General features: G+C 33.5%; 1 protein-coding gene across 6 annotated transcripts; it reads right to left on the reverse strand.

Moving 5' to 3' along the window:
* Positions 1-7,354: 7,354 nt before the first annotated feature.
* On the reverse strand, positions 7,355-17,510 carry LOC137831026 (mitochondrial inner membrane protein OXA1). Of its 6 annotated transcripts, none has more exons than XR_016521550.1 (10): positions 17,243-17,371; positions 15,696-16,183; positions 15,016-15,106; positions 14,632-14,679; positions 13,897-13,955; positions 10,777-10,852; positions 10,543-10,679; positions 10,188-10,295; positions 8,665-8,719; positions 7,355-7,820 (listed from the first exon to the last, which is right to left on the reverse strand). XR_016521550.1 is itself a non-coding variant. In XM_068638510.2 (10 exons), the coding sequence occupies exons 2-10, from the start codon at positions 16,163-16,165 to the stop codon at positions 7,570-7,572; spliced, it is 1,290 nt and encodes a 429-aa protein (XP_068494611.2). In that variant the 5' UTR covers positions 16,166-16,183; positions 17,243-17,510; the 3' UTR covers positions 7,355-7,569. The 6 variants fall into 6 exon arrangements, 4 of the variants coding, with proteins under 4 accessions (XP_068494611.2, XP_090159642.1, XP_068494610.2 ...); XR_016521549.1 differs by having other exon boundaries at positions 15,696-16,154; positions 16,233-17,254; XM_068638510.2 differs by having other exon boundaries at positions 10,543-10,674; positions 17,243-17,510.
* Positions 17,511-19,105: the final 1,595 nt, after the last annotated feature.

Here is a 19,105-nt window from a genome sequence, read left to right on the forward strand (position 1 = left end):
GGCCTCCTATTTATAGGGGAAGGTGATGTGAATGCAACCACAAGAATACATGATTCTTTGACATTCTTAGGAGCAACTTGAGTTGGTCATGAAATGGCACTTTACTTAAAATTGGATCAATGTTCTAATTCAAGAACTCACCAAGACTTTGCACCAAACCAAAGCTCATATGGAAGTCCATATATTGTCAAATGGAATCAAACACAAGGAATGAAGAACAAGAATTGAAAAGCTAAGCTACTGAACCGAACAGAATCAAAGAAACAAAGCTGGAAACACAAAATTAAACGGTGCAAATGAAAGGAAAGACTAGGAAACTAAGAACTACCGAATGAAAATTGAAGAAAAGGAAGAAGAACACTTATAGAAGAAGCTTGCTGGATTTTGAGAATTGGAGAAGCCATTCACGCCACTTGGTTCCTTGTTCCAAGATAAGTGATGGAGTGCCGCCACTTGAAGCTCACCATTGCTCACAAGATAAGGCAAAGGAAGAAGAAGACCCAAGACTCACAATTTCTCTCTAAATTTGAGTATAGTCTCTCTACTATAAAATTCTAATCTGAAAAATACAAAGAGAAGCACCTTAGTTATAGCCTATGAGGTGCTGAAAATGCAAGCTAAATGAACCTCAAATGCTGATGAAATTCGGCGCCAACTAGACAATGAAGGAAGTGTGACTTTCCTTCCTAGTTTGGCACCTCCTAACTCCTATCTACACTCCCCCCTAACCTCCCTTACTACTTACACCTATTTATTACATCTGCACCCCTATTCTATAAAAGAAATAAGAAGAGCCATCTTATTATACTCTTGTCCCAAAGCTCTTGCCATCCTCCTAGTAATTCTTTGGGCTTTGACCCCTTGTTGGGCTTGGGCCCCTTGTTGGGCTTGGGCTTCATGGGCTGAGCATCCTCTACTTGGTTTCCATCAGAAGGAGCCTTGGAAAACAAGCAAGAGGGGTAGGATGGGAAAAGGGAAAAAAGGGGTTGCCTTAGGATTTGACTAAGTCAATCCTTTTGAACCAAGTGGTGTTCAAGCTTTGAAGAATCCAAACCCTTTGAAGGATGTTGAAGGCTAGGTTGTGCTTGTTGTTGTTGAGCTGTCTTAGATAGGATCTGGGGTAGATTGTTTATGTAATCCACTCTTGATTGAATCCAAAGCATAGGCACTCTCAATCTTTTTAAAAGAAAAGTGTTTTTCAAACTAAGTGAAAAACAACCGATTGTTTTGTCGAAACAACCGATTGTTTTACAATTAGGAGTTTTTAGAAAAGGTTGAAAACTGTTTTTCAAATGGTTGAGCTGTTAAAACCAAAACAACCGATTGATTTGTGGAAACAACCGATTGTTTGTTTTGGTACCATAACAGAAAAATGGTTTGTGCTTTGACTGAGCATTAAATGATTTTCTAACTGTTTACGCTCAAGTTTTTAATGCTTTGACCAATCTTTAAATGCAATGAATAGTTTGTTAAGATTTGATAACAAACAACATCTTTGAATATATTCAGAAAAACATATTTGAGTTTTAAGAACTAACACAAGTTTTTGAGATTTTCAAAGAGTTGAGATTGCTTAGAGATTGAGATTGATCAAAGAGTGTGAGATAGGATTTCTGCTTGTATTGATTTCAGAACTGCTTCTGTAACAAGTGTAATCCTTGTATCTGTTGAACAAGAATCTTTATGTGTTTGCTGAGAAGTGTTGTGTGTTCTTGAGGGGATCAAGATCAGCATTCTTAGTGTTGGTGTGTTGGCCAAGAGAAGTGTGTTTCTTGAGGGGATCAAGGTCACTTTCTTGGTTGTGTTGTAAGTGATCTAGGTTTGATTGCTTAGTGGAATTCCTCAGTGGTTTTCTGAGAAGACTGGATGTAGCTCTGGGTTTAGAGTGAACCAGTATAAACATATGTGTGCATTCTCTCTCTCCTTAATCTCTTTAAATTCAGTTTTGATATTTGCAAACTGGTATAAACAACCGATTGTTTTTCTGGTGCTATTGTTTTTTATTTGAGTTTTTGGCAAACTGAATTCTTTATCATTTGTTTCTTGAGATAATTTCATTCTTGACTTAAAAGTTTGCGAAAACCCTCTTTAAACAATTCACCCCCCCCCCCCCCTCTAGTTTAAAGCCATCCTTTCTAACAAATCTCGCATCCTAGGCTTGTCCTTCTAGAAGTTAGGTCAAAATGTCTTCCTAAAGGCTAGGAACAAGCTAAAATGATACACACAGCCCCTATTATGCTAGAGGCACCTTATTCTAGCCTATCTTTGCTATTTGGACCCCTAAACTGAGCCCAATTTATTTACATAACTTTTCTCTTGTGGAAAAGACCAGAAGAAAGAACTTCTGATATTCTGGTTTATAGCTTCTTCTTTTGCTAATGTTTTCTCAAGGTTTGGTGGGGCCCGACTTTGTATACTGAGATGAATGACCTTTTTGTGAGATGCTTGATGTGTCCTTAATCATCAGCTGGTTGCTTTGGTTTGTATCACCTTGTCAAAAATCAACAACTTCCCTAGCTTATAGGAGTAGTATGCGTCAACACAAGCATATTGCACTTGCCCACAAGTGAGATCCTTGAGTTCCCAGTTACACAAGGTGATACAATCCAAGTAGCTAAGAAGATGACCAAGGAAGCAAAAGATAAAGCACATGGTGAACAGTCATCTCAGCAAACAATTCAAGACCCCACCAAGGATCACATGGACCTCACCAGCGGAGCTGGGCATAAACCATCACACCAACTATTATTCATTTTGGTCTTCTTATAAGATACAAATATGTTGTAAATAATTTGGGCTCTCTTGAGGGGTCCAAATAGTATAATAAGTTGGAATAGGTGCCTATAGCATAATAGAGGGTGTAGTTATCATTTTAGCTTGTTTCTAGCCCTTTATGAAGGAAATTTGACCTAGTTTCTAGAAGAACAAGCCTATGGTGCGGTTTTGACTTAGTCAAACCCTAAAGGTAGCCCCTCAAACATTTACCACCCTACCCTTGCCCTTCTTGCCCACCAAAGCACCCATTCCTATAAATAGGATGTCTTACTCCATAAATTTTCATGTTCAAATTTATAGAAGAAAGGAAACTCTGCACAATTTGTGACAGATTTGTGAGCTCTTAGCTTAGGTCTTATCCTGTGAGAGTGAGGCTCTTCAAGTGGCGACCCTCCACACTTATCTTGGGGAATCCACACTCCAAGTGGCATGTTCTCCTCTTTTGTCATATCCATAAGCTTTCTCTACTCCACCTCTTCTTCCATTTTCCATTACTCCATTTATCTTTGTGTGTTTATGTTCTTATTTGCTTCCACTATCAATTTGGAATTTCATATTGTTTGTGTCTCCTTCCATGTTATATTCTTTATGTTTTTTTCCATGTTCAATTAATTTCCACCTTTCATCATCAATCACCATATAATTGTCATTTTTCTCTTTGCTCTTGTGAAGTGAACATTCACACTTACTTAACCACTTGATTAAGTTCATGTCCAGTGGGAATCTTCTTAGGGTTCTCACCATATTATTGCTAAAATCTCAATCCTAAGTAAAGTGTCATCTTCTAAAATGAACAACTATAAAATCAACTCACATCACAAGGTGATCCTTGGCTTGCCAATTCCCTCTGCAATGAGAATCTCCACCAAATTCTTCAACCTTGCTCTTTTGAAATCCTTGTGATCAAACTCCTCAACTGTCATTGCAACAACATCAGTAAAATGTTCAACCTTTAGCCCATAGTCTTCCTTGAGCCGTTTTGCATGATCACCTGATATCTTCACCCCATAGTGAAGATTATGTTGGGATTGCAAAGGGCTTTGTAGAGGGACCTAGAGTTGGAAGATGAGGCAGTAGTACTGCTTGATGCAAAGTTGTAAGATGACAACAGGGTTCTGAACTTGGAAGTCATTCAATATCAAGGCCAACCATCTTCTTTTGGAGGTTGCATGGGGCTTGAAGATGGCATTTGATCCATGAAGAGACTACTTTGTGACATGAGGTGACCATGGTTGTGATAACACAGGTTTTTTTACCATCTTGGGGTCTTTTTTTCTCCTTTTTACAAAAATAGGGTTGTTTTAAAAAATTGACAAATTTAGGGAAAGTCATGCCAACATGGCACGACTTCATGTGAAGAAGTCGTGCCAACTTGACACAAGTTTTCTATCTCAACCTGAAAAGTTGTGCCAGCAGTTTGATACGATTCCTGCCACGTCAACCTAAAGTCATGCCAACTTGACACGACTTTGTCCACGTCATAAATTTTTCTTTTTTTAACTTAAATTTTTTTATTTTTAAATAAAAAATATATTATTAATTATTTAATTAAAATCAAAATTGAGTAGTAAATTATTTAAAATTTGAAATTAATTTGATAAATAATTTTTTTATGGCGGAATATTGTTTGTTGGTTAATTTAGGTTGATAGTTGAATAAAATAAATGAAGGCGGAAATACAAAGGCAAAGAAATGAGGAAATTAATAATCAAAGTTGAGATTGAATTTTATTATCAAATTTGTTTGTGCAGACAATTGCTTCTATTGTGACCTTCAGTTCTACAATATGAACATGTTTTTTGCTTATTTGGAATTTAATCATCCATTTCGTTATGGATACGCTGAGTGCTAGGTGTTTTTGATTGGTGTCGACGCATCATGGGGTCAAGTTACAAATTTGGTCCCGTGTAACCAAATTAATATATTACATTACCATCAAACATGATCAATACACGATTACCCAATTTTTTCCGCTTAAAACTAACACCCTTAAAAAATTATTTATCAAATTAATTTTAAATATTACATAACTTACTACTTAATTTTAATTAATAATATATTTATTTATTTGAAAATAAAAAAAATAAGTCAAAAAGGAAAAAGAAATATGACGTGGACAAAGTCGTGCCAAGTTGACACAACTTTAGGTTGGTGTGTCAAGAATCAGGCCAAGTTGGCACGACATCAGGTTGAGATGGGTGTCAAGTTGGCATGACTTTTCACATGAAATCGTGTCAAGTTGGCACGACTTCTCCTAACTTTGTAAATTTTTTTAAAACAGCCACGTTTTAGTAAAAAATGGAAAAAAAAAACTCCATGCTGATAAAAAAGCCGATAACACGCCTGTGAATGGTAACTTTGTAAGGGTTGCTGTACATTTTCGATTAGGCAGTTTCTCAATGCAAATTCCCATTACTGTTGTTGGTAGAGAAGATGACATAAGTGAGGAATGTTTATAGGGAACTTGCAGTGTTTTGTTGATGGTGGTGAATATTTGAAGTGTTAGGAAAGTTATATATTAATCAATAATTATGAAGAAAAAGGATAGTCACAGTACTAGGAGCCAATGAGATGAAGCAGCTTCTCCTCCTAGCTGATAAAAAAGATGATTGTGACTCTTCTAAGTGAACAATTTACTTCAGAAAATGAACTTTAGTTGCTTTGTATAGATGTATAATAAATCTTGAATGTGTAAACATATTAACAGTTAATTTTTTCATTTTGAAGAAATAAAGTCGAAAATTGGGAAGTGTTTGCTTAGTTACTTTAGTTCATATTTAATGACATTCAATATATGAGGAATAAACTGACTAATTTCATTTAAAAATCTTATGAAGAAAAAATGGGATTTATTCTGGCTTAACTGAGCATTGAACTCGCATTTGAGGAAAAAGGATAACGCGATAGCTCTATTAGCCTATCTGAAGAAACTGTAAAGTGTTTTAGTTATTTTAGTAGATAATTGATAGAATCTGGTTTGAAGGGTTTAATGATCTTATGTTGAGGGGGGGAAAATGCTTTAAAAAAGAATTAGTAAATGAAGTGATAACTAATGATATGATATAACAAATTGAAAAGGCTTTGGTAAATTAGTTATCAGATCATTCAATGCATATTCTTCTCAAGTGATTTATGGCTCCAACAAAGCCAATTAACTTTTATAAGGGTAATAATAGGAGTGAATATCTTAATAAGCATAAGAAGAAAGCAAAAAATATATATATTTATAAACTAAAATTAGTTTATGATAATAAAAAGTCAATATAACTACTCAAATATTTAAGCTTCTATATAAATTATTTTTAACTTATTTTTTTTTCTTATTTTTCTATTCTGTGTATTCATAAAAAAAGTTTATCCTCGTAAATCTCATACAAAAATCTAGATAAGGGAGAAAAAAAACGTTGGCTGTACTGGAGCCAAACCATGGCAGCTTTGGAATTCATTATGGAGCCCCCAAGGCCCTCATACCATGATACCAACTCTAAAAAGGCAAATTATCCCTCCACTTCAATACCTTTTTCATTTTAAAATGTTGATTTTAACCATTTTAAAAACTTTAAATAATTTTAAGTAAACCATAAACTTACATTTTTAATTCACATGTTTCACTTTCAACCACAACACTTTCATTATTTTCTAGTTCACCATGCCCACATACTTTTCTTCCCGCCGCAACACTTCTATTATTCTTCAGCTATAATGTTTAAGAAAACAGTTTCATCATTTGAGCGTGTGTAAGAGGATTAGTGAGAAGGTTCGTTGTATTAGACGTTTTCCAATGCAAAGATAATTTTTTAACTTTTAGTTTTGTACTTCATTTTTACACCTCGCTGTTTTTTTTAGTTTTGTGACTTTCAAAAGAATGAAAAAAAATAAGCGAACGAAAACACAACAACCACCACAAAACACACCACAAAACTTACCTCAGCCACCAGTTATAACATATGTAAAACAGACATTGACACAGACACGGTAGGACACGAGGACACAAATTTATATTTATATATTATATAATTATGAATTATATAAATTGATAATAAAAATTTATGTGCAAAAGTATCTTTCATATTTTTTTGGAAGAGAAAAATGTTTTTCATGGCTAATTCAAAAAGATTTGTTCTTTTTATAATCATAATAAAAGTTTATACAATAAGTTTGAATTTTTATAAAATTAATGTATTTTTTTCTTTTTAAAATTGTGTTAAAATCATATTAGAATTGTTAGAAATTTAACAAATATTTTTTAAATTATACACTTCACCAATACATGTTTTACAAATATCTGTGTCTGATACATATGTTCAATACAAACACACCATTTATCTATGTCATAGATTATCACAAGCAACCACAACCACTTGAAAATGAAGAAGACACAACCCTCTCCATCATACTTATAGAAGTATTGATGAAATTAAAAAAAAAATATGAAAGTGCAAAATAGAGATATGCTGGTGAAGGGAGAATTTGCCAATTACAGCAAGAAAATACAATTATCTTCGTTATTTCTAATTGAATAGTCACTTTTGAATAGCCTAGAATGGAATAACAACCCCTAAGAATCAGTAACAGAATATAGAGTTATAACTTACATCGGACATAAATTCATTTTATTTGGGGTACAGCTCATGCTAATTATTAGCAGCAGATCCTTGGAATTCAAATCAGAAATAATTCCCAAAATTTTGATTCTATCTGACATTCTCTGAAAAAAAAGCACCAAAATTTCAGTGCATCTACTATATATTATAATATTAGAATGGTACAACTAAAGAACAATTCAATTTTTCGTCAGTTCTTGTTTTTCTTTTTTCCTTTCACTTGTTTCTCTAAACGTTTTAGTCTTTGATTGACATCAGAAGATGTCTTTCTCTGTGGATGTTTTGATGGTTCAACAGGCAATGACTTCGGTGCCTTTGTTGCTGATGTAGCTTGTTTCAGGGCTGGAAATATAGAAAAGGGAGATGATGAACCACTGGCGGGTGCTGCTTGCTGTATTATGGGGATACCCAAAGCTCTCTTTACACCAGGAGCTTTAAGAACTGCAAAAAATAAAAAAGATAAATCAAAGGCGTTTATTGGGATTAAAAAATGAAGAATATATTACATATAACAGAAGTTCACTTATATTTTGTAGCATAAAGTTAAAAATGGAAACCAAGACGTTTGATACATATAATAAGGAACTTAGACATAGAGAAACAACTTCTAACTTGGATCTTTCAATCCTACAATCTATTATTTCCTTTGTTAAAAGAACTATAGACCTGTGATTCAAGTCCCAAAAATAATATCAACAGAACTTTGGCCACATAACCAAATGGCCTTGAGAATATCTTTCAAACAAAATGTTTCAAAAGCCTGTGCTAGAGAAACATTTTTTTATTTTCATTTCCCATTTTGATGAGTATTTTTACAATGGTTCGGGGCTAAAAGAAGCAACAACAAACCTCTTACGTGAGATAGCAGCAATTTTGGGTGGATGGAATCAAATATAGATTAGTATTACTCCAATTTTTAGTGTAGCTTATAGAGCAAGAAGATATTTTACCGAGAGACCAGTGACATAGTTGCAGACTGAATAATGTTGGCAATGCATTCAATGTGAACCAATAAAACACGGAATTTATATTCATTTTGGTCTTATGGATCATCATATATGTATACACTTGAATGATAATAGTAAATTCAAAATGCTTAGTCGCACTATCCATCATCCTAGGCAAATACCACTATTAATCTCGTGGAGGAATCAAATAATTAATGCCCCAAATAAAATGCATTTTGTGAAGGAAAAAAAAAAACATTTTCTGCTTATTGAAATGGAAAATGATGAAAAAAGACAGTATATTGCATATGAAAACCTTGAAAAATGAAACGCCTTACCGAGTCCATACCCAAGTGAAAACAAATTTGATGTAATCCAGTAACAAAATATAGCCTGCACAATTATAAACATTGTAAAGTTAAAACTGTATAGAATGAAAAAAACAAAGTAAACAGGCAAACCCACTTTTCCTTTCACAATCATATATATATATATATATATAATTCTATTATTAATGAGAGACCCCATCTACAATTTGCTTCATCAATCAATACTTAGGATACATCATTGATAAATATCGATAAAGTATCCAAACTTACAAAGATCCAATATTTTATTTGTTTCACCTATCCAATATTTGGATACTTTGAAGTGTTCAATAGATGGGGTCTCATTAATAATAGAATTAGTTTGTAAATTTATAAAGCCTTTATATCCAATAAAACTAAAAAAAACACATTAGTATGTGTAATATAGAAACATCATAACATTGTCTCTTCATAAACCAGGGATGGAGATTTTTGTTTCAAAGATCAACATTTCTTATATTACTAAAATATAGAAAATAAAATCAAAGCCAGTTAAATCATGGGTGGATCAAACCAAAGGCCATGTAAATGAACAAAACCTAAACTCTAGAAAACCAAAGCGATTAAAAAAAATCATCCCTAACACAAAGGGGCAACAAATGAAACCATTTAAAATCAGTTTTAGAATCAATTCTTAGATTTGCTAATCTGTTAGCACACTTTGCCCTCCTGTATAGACACGAGTTACAGAAAAATCAATAACTCTTTTCTTAGCGCAACAATTTCTAGCGGCTTCTAATGGTGCAAGGCCCACAATATGTGGATACCAAAGGCTTCAATAACGAGTGGAATCACATTCCAGGCAACGAGTAGACCAATCACTAACTGCTAGCTCCACCACCAACATGACACCCATTAATTCAGCTTTTATAGACGACCAACCGAAGATGGAGATTGTTCTTTCCATAATTTTCTTTAAAAAAGTAATGAGATTAACAATGTTATTCCTATATCTAAATAATAGAAAGTAATTTATGATGACAATGATTTATAATTTTTTTATTTCAACAATGTCTAAGAAAGGTGTTTTTAATTTGGATTTACACAATTTATATATATATATATATATATATATATATATATATATATATATATATTATGTATATATATATATATGTGTGTGTATTATGTTTTATAATCAGTATACATTTTTAAATATGTACCTTGCATGTATTGTATCATGTTATTTTTAGAATAACCGTACCAGATACGCATTGTTTCAGTGCCTCATTAGATATAGAGTTCAAGAAAAAAGTTAGTATTCACACATGTGCTAGTATTCATTAGATATAGAGTTCCCCTAGGGTTCACAACCATTGCGCAAATCAGAAATGAAGGAGACTTACTGACAACAAACTTTACTAGAAGTTAGACACTTATAACACCCCACTTTTTTCCTTTTCTAACTTTATACAATAAACTATTTTAAATGCTGACAAGATGGAAAGCAAAGAGAACTTGTTCCTTGCCAAACAAGATACAGAAAATCTTACCTTCGGAAATCCCATGGTGAAAGGAACTGTAAGGACTGCAAGAACCCTAGAGACTTTTTTCATGGTGCCAGCAGCTGGATTTCCTTCCATGCCTTCTTGCATATTGCACTGGGGAATAATGTGAAATCAATGAATATAAATTGGGAAAAAATATAACAGATAACACCACTCTTTCTTCTTCAATTGAGACTAGGTTCTTCTTCAGGTATTATAAGCGGCTCATTGTTTTAGTGCATTGCCAGGATAAATTAATAACAGAAAATTGAGGCCACCAAACATTCCGGCAAGAACTCAGACTCTCAACTCAATGTACAAAGTGAACTGAAAAGAAAGGTTTTGAAAAGAAAATGGTCACCTCTACTGTTATTAAGAATGTCAATGCAGTCACAACTGGCAAAATGTACAACGCATCTGGAGTTGTGAGATCAACAAACAAGTAGGCTCCCCCATGCTTGAAAGATGGCATCTTTTCAGCCATGGTTCTTATCTATTCTTAAACAACAACAAAAAATGACAATGAATTGAAACAATATATAGGTTCCTCGGACTCCTAAAGTTAGAGAAAGTACGAAATTAAAAGCCAGCTTACCGCAAGGAAAAAACTAATAAAGACAGGACCTTGAATAAAGAGCCCCTTCAATGGAGTAAATGGACTTGCACCATATCTACATTATCATAACCACAGTGAGGAAATTAACAGCTAGTGAAAGAAAAGATCCATGAAATTTGAACAGTGAAAGAAAAGATCCAAGAAGTTTAAATTAGTACCTAAAACACTATGGTTCTTGTGAACTGCAGGCCAGTTATGTCAGTTTTTAAATATTAGCAATAACTAGTCTTCTAACATATACACGAGTTAAGCAATAAAAGAAATTTAATATTTAATTTATTTCCATATAGCTATAGATAAAACATTGATAGAATTCAATGGGATGGAAGAGAAGAGAGAGAAGATTGACAAAACTATGTAACAAGGATTTTTATGATACCCATAGTGGTCAATGTAACCCGAAGTAAGATTATACTATTCCTCCACTCTTTCTGTTTATAGTTATAATTATAGAAATAAGGAATAAATCTCATATAATCAAGAATATCTAGATTATGTATGTATTGTTTGGAACATTTTTGTTTATTCCATATCATATCTCTATTATTAATAGAGGATATCAAATCTCCTTTATTGATTTTTTTCTCAATATAAATAAAGTATTGATGTTCTCTCAAAAACACAGTTTCATTTCAATGTCTCTCTTTCCTATGGTTTACCTTGGTATTTAGAATCTTTTCTAAAACCATGTTGGTCTCGTAGACCCACTATCTCCATAGGATTTTTTCTTTGGCAAACCTTTCTCTCAGGTTCTTGTTCACTGTTCCAACACCACTTTCGGCAAGTTTTCCAACGAAGTTCCAACAACTACCATTTTCTCCGGCGAACACAAGGTTGGGATCGTGCCACTCGGATCTATCCAACATCCAAATGCTAACATAAACCACCCATCAATGTACCCTCGCACATGACTTCTCACCCTCTCCTTGTGCTATTTTATTATTTACTTTTTTCCAAATTCGAGAAAAAAAATATCTTCCAGCCATACTGTTAGTATTGAGAAGATGAACGAGTCTAACTATTTCACTTGGGCTTCAGAAATTTGGTAATGGTTAAGTGGATTGGGCTACAAATCTCATCCCACTACAACTGCAGAATGCGTTCCTGCATAACGTGAACAATGGAAAAAAATTGATACCCAACCATGTGGTGTTATTAAATCCACTATTTACACCTCACTCAAATCTACTTTTCGTCCCCATGAAATGTGTACATCAATTTGGAGTGAGGCTCGTACCTTTTATACCAATGAATGACACATTGCATCTATAAAGTGTGTACCAAGATCTCTTAACACATCTTGCTCCGCCACAATTTGAAGAACATTTATTCAGCCACTTTCAGACCAAAGATCTAGGCTGTCTAACATATTTTCTTGATATTGAAGTGGCACAATCAAAAGAAGGTGTCATCATTTTACAAAGAAAATATGCTTTTGATATTTTGGAGGAGACAGACATGGAAAATTGCAAGCCCATTGGTAGTTCTATGGACTGAAATCAGAAGTTAATGCGAAACCAAGAAGAACTTTTCTCAGACCCAGAGAAATATAGAAGGTTAGTTGGAAATCTCATTTATCTTACAAAAACAAGACCTGATTTTTCTTATCAATGGGAGTTATGAGTCAATTTATGCAAAACCTCACATTGATCACAAGAATGTTGTGATTCACATTCTAAGATATGTAAAAGGGAACCCAGGATTGTTGTACGAGAATAAAGGAGGTACACAAGTCTTAGGGTATTGTGATAGATTTGGCTGGTTCTCCCATCGATAGGAGATCTACCACAGGATACTGCATATTGGAGGGAACCTTGTATCTTGGAAAAGTAAAAAGCAAGGTGTTGTTGCTTGATCTAGTTCAAAAGTTGAATATTGATCTATGACCCTAGCTACATGTGAACTTGTGTGGATTAAACAACTCCTTCAAGAGTTGAAATTTCGTGAAAATGAGCAAATTAATTTGTATTGAGACAACTAGGCAACTCTTCATATTGCCCCAATCCGGTGTTTCATGATAGAACTAAATATACAGAGATTGATTGTCATTTTGCTAGAGAGAAGCTGCAATCCAAAGATCTTATTATTGATTTTGTTAATGAACAACTCACTGACATTCTAACTAAATCTCCAAAAGGACTTAGGATTCAATTTATATGTTCCAAGTTGGATGCATATGACCTATATGCTCCAACTTAGCTCTAATGAACAAATCGCAAACACTCTAACTAAATCTCTAAAAGGACTTAGGATTCAATTTATATGTTCCAAGCTTGGTGCATATGATCTATATGCTCCAACTTAAGGGGGAGTGTTGAAATGTAAGATTATTTTTAAATTTTAATATTTTTCTTGTGTGCACCCAACTTAAGGGTTACAGTTTTAGGCAAGTGCCTTGCCTCTTCTTTGTATCCTATATATACAAATAAAAATCCAACAATGTAGATTGCATACACTGTTTTCAATCCTCTCATTTATTTAAGTATTTATATGCTCCAACTTGCGGGGAGTGTTATAATTATAGAAATAAGGAGCAGATACTATATAATCAATATATCTAGATTATATATGTATTATTAGTAACGTTTATATCCATTCTCGTATCATATATTCATTATTAGAGGATATTAGAAACCCTTCTATTTATTGAAATGTTTTCTTTTTCACAATATAAATAAAGAATTCGTGTTGTCATAGAAACACAGTTTCAACACAATGCCTCTCTCTTTCCTACAGTCTAACAATAGTGTTCTAGTCCCTAACAGCCTATAACCAATCCTGTAAGTTGGTTATTAACTATCTAGCTGGATTCCAACTCCCTTACAATGTCATCCCCTTTTTATTACTCCTAACATATACCTATCTAATAAGTGGCATGACATAAAAAAAAATCCATCTAATTAAAAAAAAGAGCCATTACACCACTACATATTAGTTAAAAAAAGGGCAATCAATGTTTACTGATTTAAGTTAAGTCTATCACAAATCAACTCAAACATTGCTCCACTAAGACATTATATCACCAAACAAAGTAATTACATCAATTGGATAGTACCAGCTAAAGCCTAAAAAGGCCAAGAAAATTGAAAAACCACTTACTCCTTAAATAGCATCTTCATTTTTTTCTGACCTTCAGCAACAGCGTTGGGATCCATAGCCTGAAAAATGAATCCATAATGTGATTATAGAAAATGTGGTTTCTGGTACAACCATCTATAGCATACATGTAAGAAAACCCAAAACTTCAAATTTTAATAAAGTGAGAAAATACCAACAATCTCAACAGGCACAAGAAATTCACATCCAGCAACCGAAGTGATTGTTTTGCACAAATACAAGTAGTGTATAATAATTGTATGATAAGGTCACCTATATATTTATGCAGAACAGAAGAGAATATCATCCCACCTAAATCTTACACACTAGAAAAAAAAAATTGGATGTTAAGGCATTAGTTTATGTAGTAGTGCAAATCATGTTATAATCTTGATTAAACCACAATTATACAATATCTTTCAAGAATATGGTACTGAGGGGCAACAGAACCATGGATCCACCATTTGTAGGAAAATTTTAGGCTTAATTATATCTTCTGTCCTTGAAAAATTAGTCAATTTGGCTATTAGGCAATACAAAAAAAAATCCATATGCTTGTAATATCTATCATTATTTTTCTCTCCATTAAGTGGTGACTTGGTAAACATATCAACAATGTCTAGCATAACCTGATTGTGCCACTATTACCAATTGCACAACATACATATAATATTCCAATAGTTACAACTATCTTAACAATAAATAAAAAATTGACTGGAAGATGTATAACTGTATTACCTTATCTTCCATCTCTTCCTTTATTTTTTCCATGTGAGGCCTCATTAGCTACAACACACATGAAGTAGTTAGGTAACAAGATAGATTACAATATAGAAAAAGTTCTAATTTATTAATAAATACAAGCTTGAAGACCTTTTCACAAATAAAGGGGCAAAAGAGATAGGGAGAGTACAGCTGAGAACTAATTAACTAACTTTTGTTAGGAATATCTTAAGTCAAAGAGAGGAGAGGGGACAGAGAAGAAACAGTTCCATCCAAATGTTACACATTTATCCCCTCCAACCAAGACATATGTGAAAGAAAGGCAAAAGAAACACAAAATGATTGCAAATACATTAATTTAGCAAGAAAAGGTGATGAAGCTACAAGCTGCAAACATACTGTAAGCTTAGAAGTGGCCTTAAGTTGATTTATTAAGAGTGGAACTGTTGCGCTTCGAATCAAGAGAGTTGTTAGAACTATGGCTGCCCACCTGAAACAATCAAGTAATACGGTGATGTGTTTTCTTGATTTGAACCATGTACCACCTGTCTTTGTTGAAATGTGAAGACAAAGATCACCAGAATTGGACCCAGAACATGAATCATGCATGGTGCCAATCCAAGAACAATCTTGCTAGCATAATCACAAAAACCCCTTAATTATCAATAAACTTTGAAATGTTATGAAAGAAATGTATTTCCATTTAAAATGGCATTTAGTATTTTGAGATGAAGGAACAACCTATATGGATATGCTTATCATGTACTCATCATGGAAGAAAAATATAAACCATAAAGTAACTACGTTCTCCCATAAAAGAGCACTATTTTGGGTCAAATCAATTGATTTAGTACTAATTATGCAAGGTAACTCAAACTTAGTAACTGAGAAACCACAGAAGTTGATAGTTAAAATTAAAACCTACAATCTCCTAAAAGCAAACCCTCCAACAATGACAAGTTGACATGCATGGCATTCTGTAATAGTGGAAATTCCTCAGAATTAAAGCAGATTTTAAAAATGAGAATTAACTTCATATCCCTTATTGAAATTATAGAGATAAATAAGTATAAACTCACCAGTTCAAACCAGTGTAGGAATGCATGGCATCTATAATGTACTGCAAGGCCTTCACAGGTAAAACAGAATCAGCAGAAGCAATTGCAACTTCTCTAAGAATGGGACCCTGAGAAGTTACAGCTTCCATCGCTTGGTCTTTGAGAACATCTGCTATGTCAGACATTATTTCAATCTTGTCGGAACCCTGATTGGTTGTTGACATATGTCGACATAAATTATATCCAGAGCTCGGAGAAAGAAATATGTTTGAATGCATTCTAGGTTCAGAATAGGCAAAACGCCACATTGATCCATCAACTGAGTTCCCAAACATCCTTCTTTGGATAGAATTACTAATGCCTGCCGAAGGTGACTTTTCATCAGGGCATTCAGATTTCCCTTCATCACTATGGAGAACAAAACTGAAAGACGGGTGGCACTTTCGATTCACGAGGTTCCCTCTTATCAAGAGACAACGCCTGTAAGCCATTTGTATTCTTTGAAATTTCTATCAAGCAACAATAAGTAACCAAATTACAAGTGCAATCAAGGAATACCATGCCACGTTGAGAAACAGCATTTCTGAGAAGTTTGGTCGGTTCACAATTCTGATACCAAGAAAAAGCTAATTTTGCATGCATAACATCCTATTTTCACTATTTTCCTCTTATGTACCCTTAGACACACTCATAATCAACAAGCATAACTACAATTTCCTAGGTTGGTGTGGAGTATGAACACTCTTTCAACTGGACACCCTAAGCCATGGATAGATCCACTTAAGGAATGCAAGCATGTACAAATGAACACATGAATGAAGGATGCTAATATTCTCCCACTTCTTCATCAGAAATAGTACCTTAGCTAGTTATAACTTTAGATTTTTAGCGTACTCCCAAATGGGAAATTTGGTAACACGTTCCTTCAACATAATAAGTTGAAATTTTTAGTAGTTATTGCGGCTAATGAACTGCCACTCGTTTAAGACTATAATCCTGTTTAGACAGGAAGCTAGATAGACTTTTGAGAGCCTCTCTACTTGAAAAAAGTTCTACATTTCTAATCGAGAATCTCTCAAAAGCACTTGTAACTTATATCAACACAAGCGCTACATATCTTAGCAAATCATAACTTTTATTTATTAAAATACTTCCAAAGATCTCATACTCGTTCAAGAAACAAGAGGAAGTGTATGAGAGCCACTATTAGCAAGCGTGGTGATTTTTTAGCAACTGAGTAGGGCACTGAACAAGAATTGCCTAAAACCTAAAAACCATTGTTTTCATTTATTTTACAGAACTCTAAACAACCGAACAAGGAGCTATAAAACGAATAGGTCCCCATCAACGTCATCAGCATGAATAATCATCAAATACAAATGGGCTAACCCCATTAAACCTATATCAACAGAAACAACACATAAGAATGCAGCAATCAGAAAAATAATAATACACACTTCACTTATCAGGATTCTGATTCTTGGATGAAGAAACAAAGCACAAATTCTATAAGGCAGAAGACAACATTGTAACAAAAACCAGACAACCCACACGAGGAACCAACAAACCTGGCAACTGGCGAGTTATTGATGCTTCTGCTGCAGAGACTTTTAAAGAAAAAAAAGAAAATCACTGAACTCTGTTTTGTTTGCCCTAAAGAGTTCCCTCTGTCTTGTCACCGTAAATTTGTATACGCTGACAACTATTTTTAGGTGAAAAAAAATAATATTATTTTAATTTTAAGTTTTTGCGGCTCCACTACGATTTAAAGAAATTGGGGAATTTTAGGTTTTTCTTCCTCCATAGTATAATTTGTGGCAATTCGAGTTAACCAGCCTAGCATAAGTTCATCTCATATTTGAATTTGTGAAATATGGGTCGGGTTAGTCCGTATAGTGTAACTCATTTCACTGACTTGTTTTGTATAAGAGGTAAACTCGTAAGTTTGGGAACCATTTTGTGTACAAATTTTTTTTCAAAAATTAAAATTTTATTAATTATAAAAAAAAATTATTTTTATTATTAAAAAATAAAATTTTATGAGTGTTTTAATTCATTCAATTAAGATCAAAACATAAATTCAAGTATGAGACTTGTCAGAAGACTTGATTAAAAATAATTAAAGTTTTGCTTTGTATCTAAATGTATAAGAGTATTTTGTCAAAGTTTTGTTACAAAATATTTTAATAAAGATGAGTAATTTTTTAACTATCCTATTGAAATTTATTCTTTATATTATTTTTTATTAATAAATTTTAAATATAATATTTTACTTAAAATTAAATTCATTGTCACTCTTAATACTAACTCGTGATTAAAATAAAACATTCCTTTTTTTAGAACATTAAAACTAATTTTTTTAAAATAAAATAAAATAAAATAAAGGTCACACTATAATAATGGATGAATGGGATATATTTTTTTTATTTATGCAGGCTAGCAGACTAGCAAGTCAACTCGTCCCATCCCGTTGTTGCCCTATGCGGGCTGCAGGTTATGCGGGGCGGGCCAAAGCGGGTCAGCAGGCTAGACTAGTGAGCCTGCACCGCACTTTTTGGTAGCGGACTACGAGCCGCCCCGCATTTTCATCCCTAATAATTTCTAGGGGTTGCAATGCAGGCTAGCCCGCCCCACATAGGCCTATAAAATGTGGATCAAGTTGGTCCGCCCCACACTAGGAATGCGGGCTCATTTCAATGGTCCACCCTGCATAAGAATATTTTTTCAAAAATTAAAATTTCATTAATTATAAAAAAAATGTATTTCTACTACTGAAAAGTTAATTTTTTATCTGTGTTTCAATTTATTTAATTAAGATAAAAATATAAATTCAACTATGAGAGTTGTTAGAAGGCTTGATTAAAAAAAATTAAAGTTTTGAATTGTATCTATTTTTTCTTATATATGTATGTAAATGCATAAGAGTATCTTATCAAAATTTTGCTACAAAATATTTTAATGAAGATGACTAAGTTTTTAAGTATCCTATTGAAATCTCTTATTTTTATTAACAAATTTTAAATATAAAAATTTACTTAAAACTAAATCTACTATCACTCTTAATATTAACTCCTTTAGATGATTAAAATAAAATATTTCTTTTTTAAGACATTAAATTCAATTTTTTTAAAATAAAATAAAATGTCACACTGCAATAATGGGTGAATAGGGTATGAATTTTTTTTACAAAAAAAAAATAATTGTTTTTTTATTTACACGAGCCAGCAGGCCAACCCACCCCGTTATTGGCTCGCGCAGGTGGCGGGTTATGCGGGGCGGGCCAAAGCGGGTCAGCGAGCTAGATTAGTGAGCCCATCCCACAATTTTTGGTAGCAGGGCGCGGGCCGGTGATGGATTTGTGCCTTCATAGTTTCGGTTTTTGTTGGTGAATGGCAGAAGCATCATGGATTGAAGATGAAGCAAGGTCCTCC

Source organism: Phaseolus vulgaris, chromosome 6 (genome assembly GCF_051622355.1).
Source record: "Phaseolus vulgaris cultivar YP4 chromosome 6, ASM5162235v1, whole genome shotgun sequence".
Taxonomy (NCBI): Eukaryota; Viridiplantae; Streptophyta; class Magnoliopsida; order Fabales; family Fabaceae; genus Phaseolus; species Phaseolus vulgaris.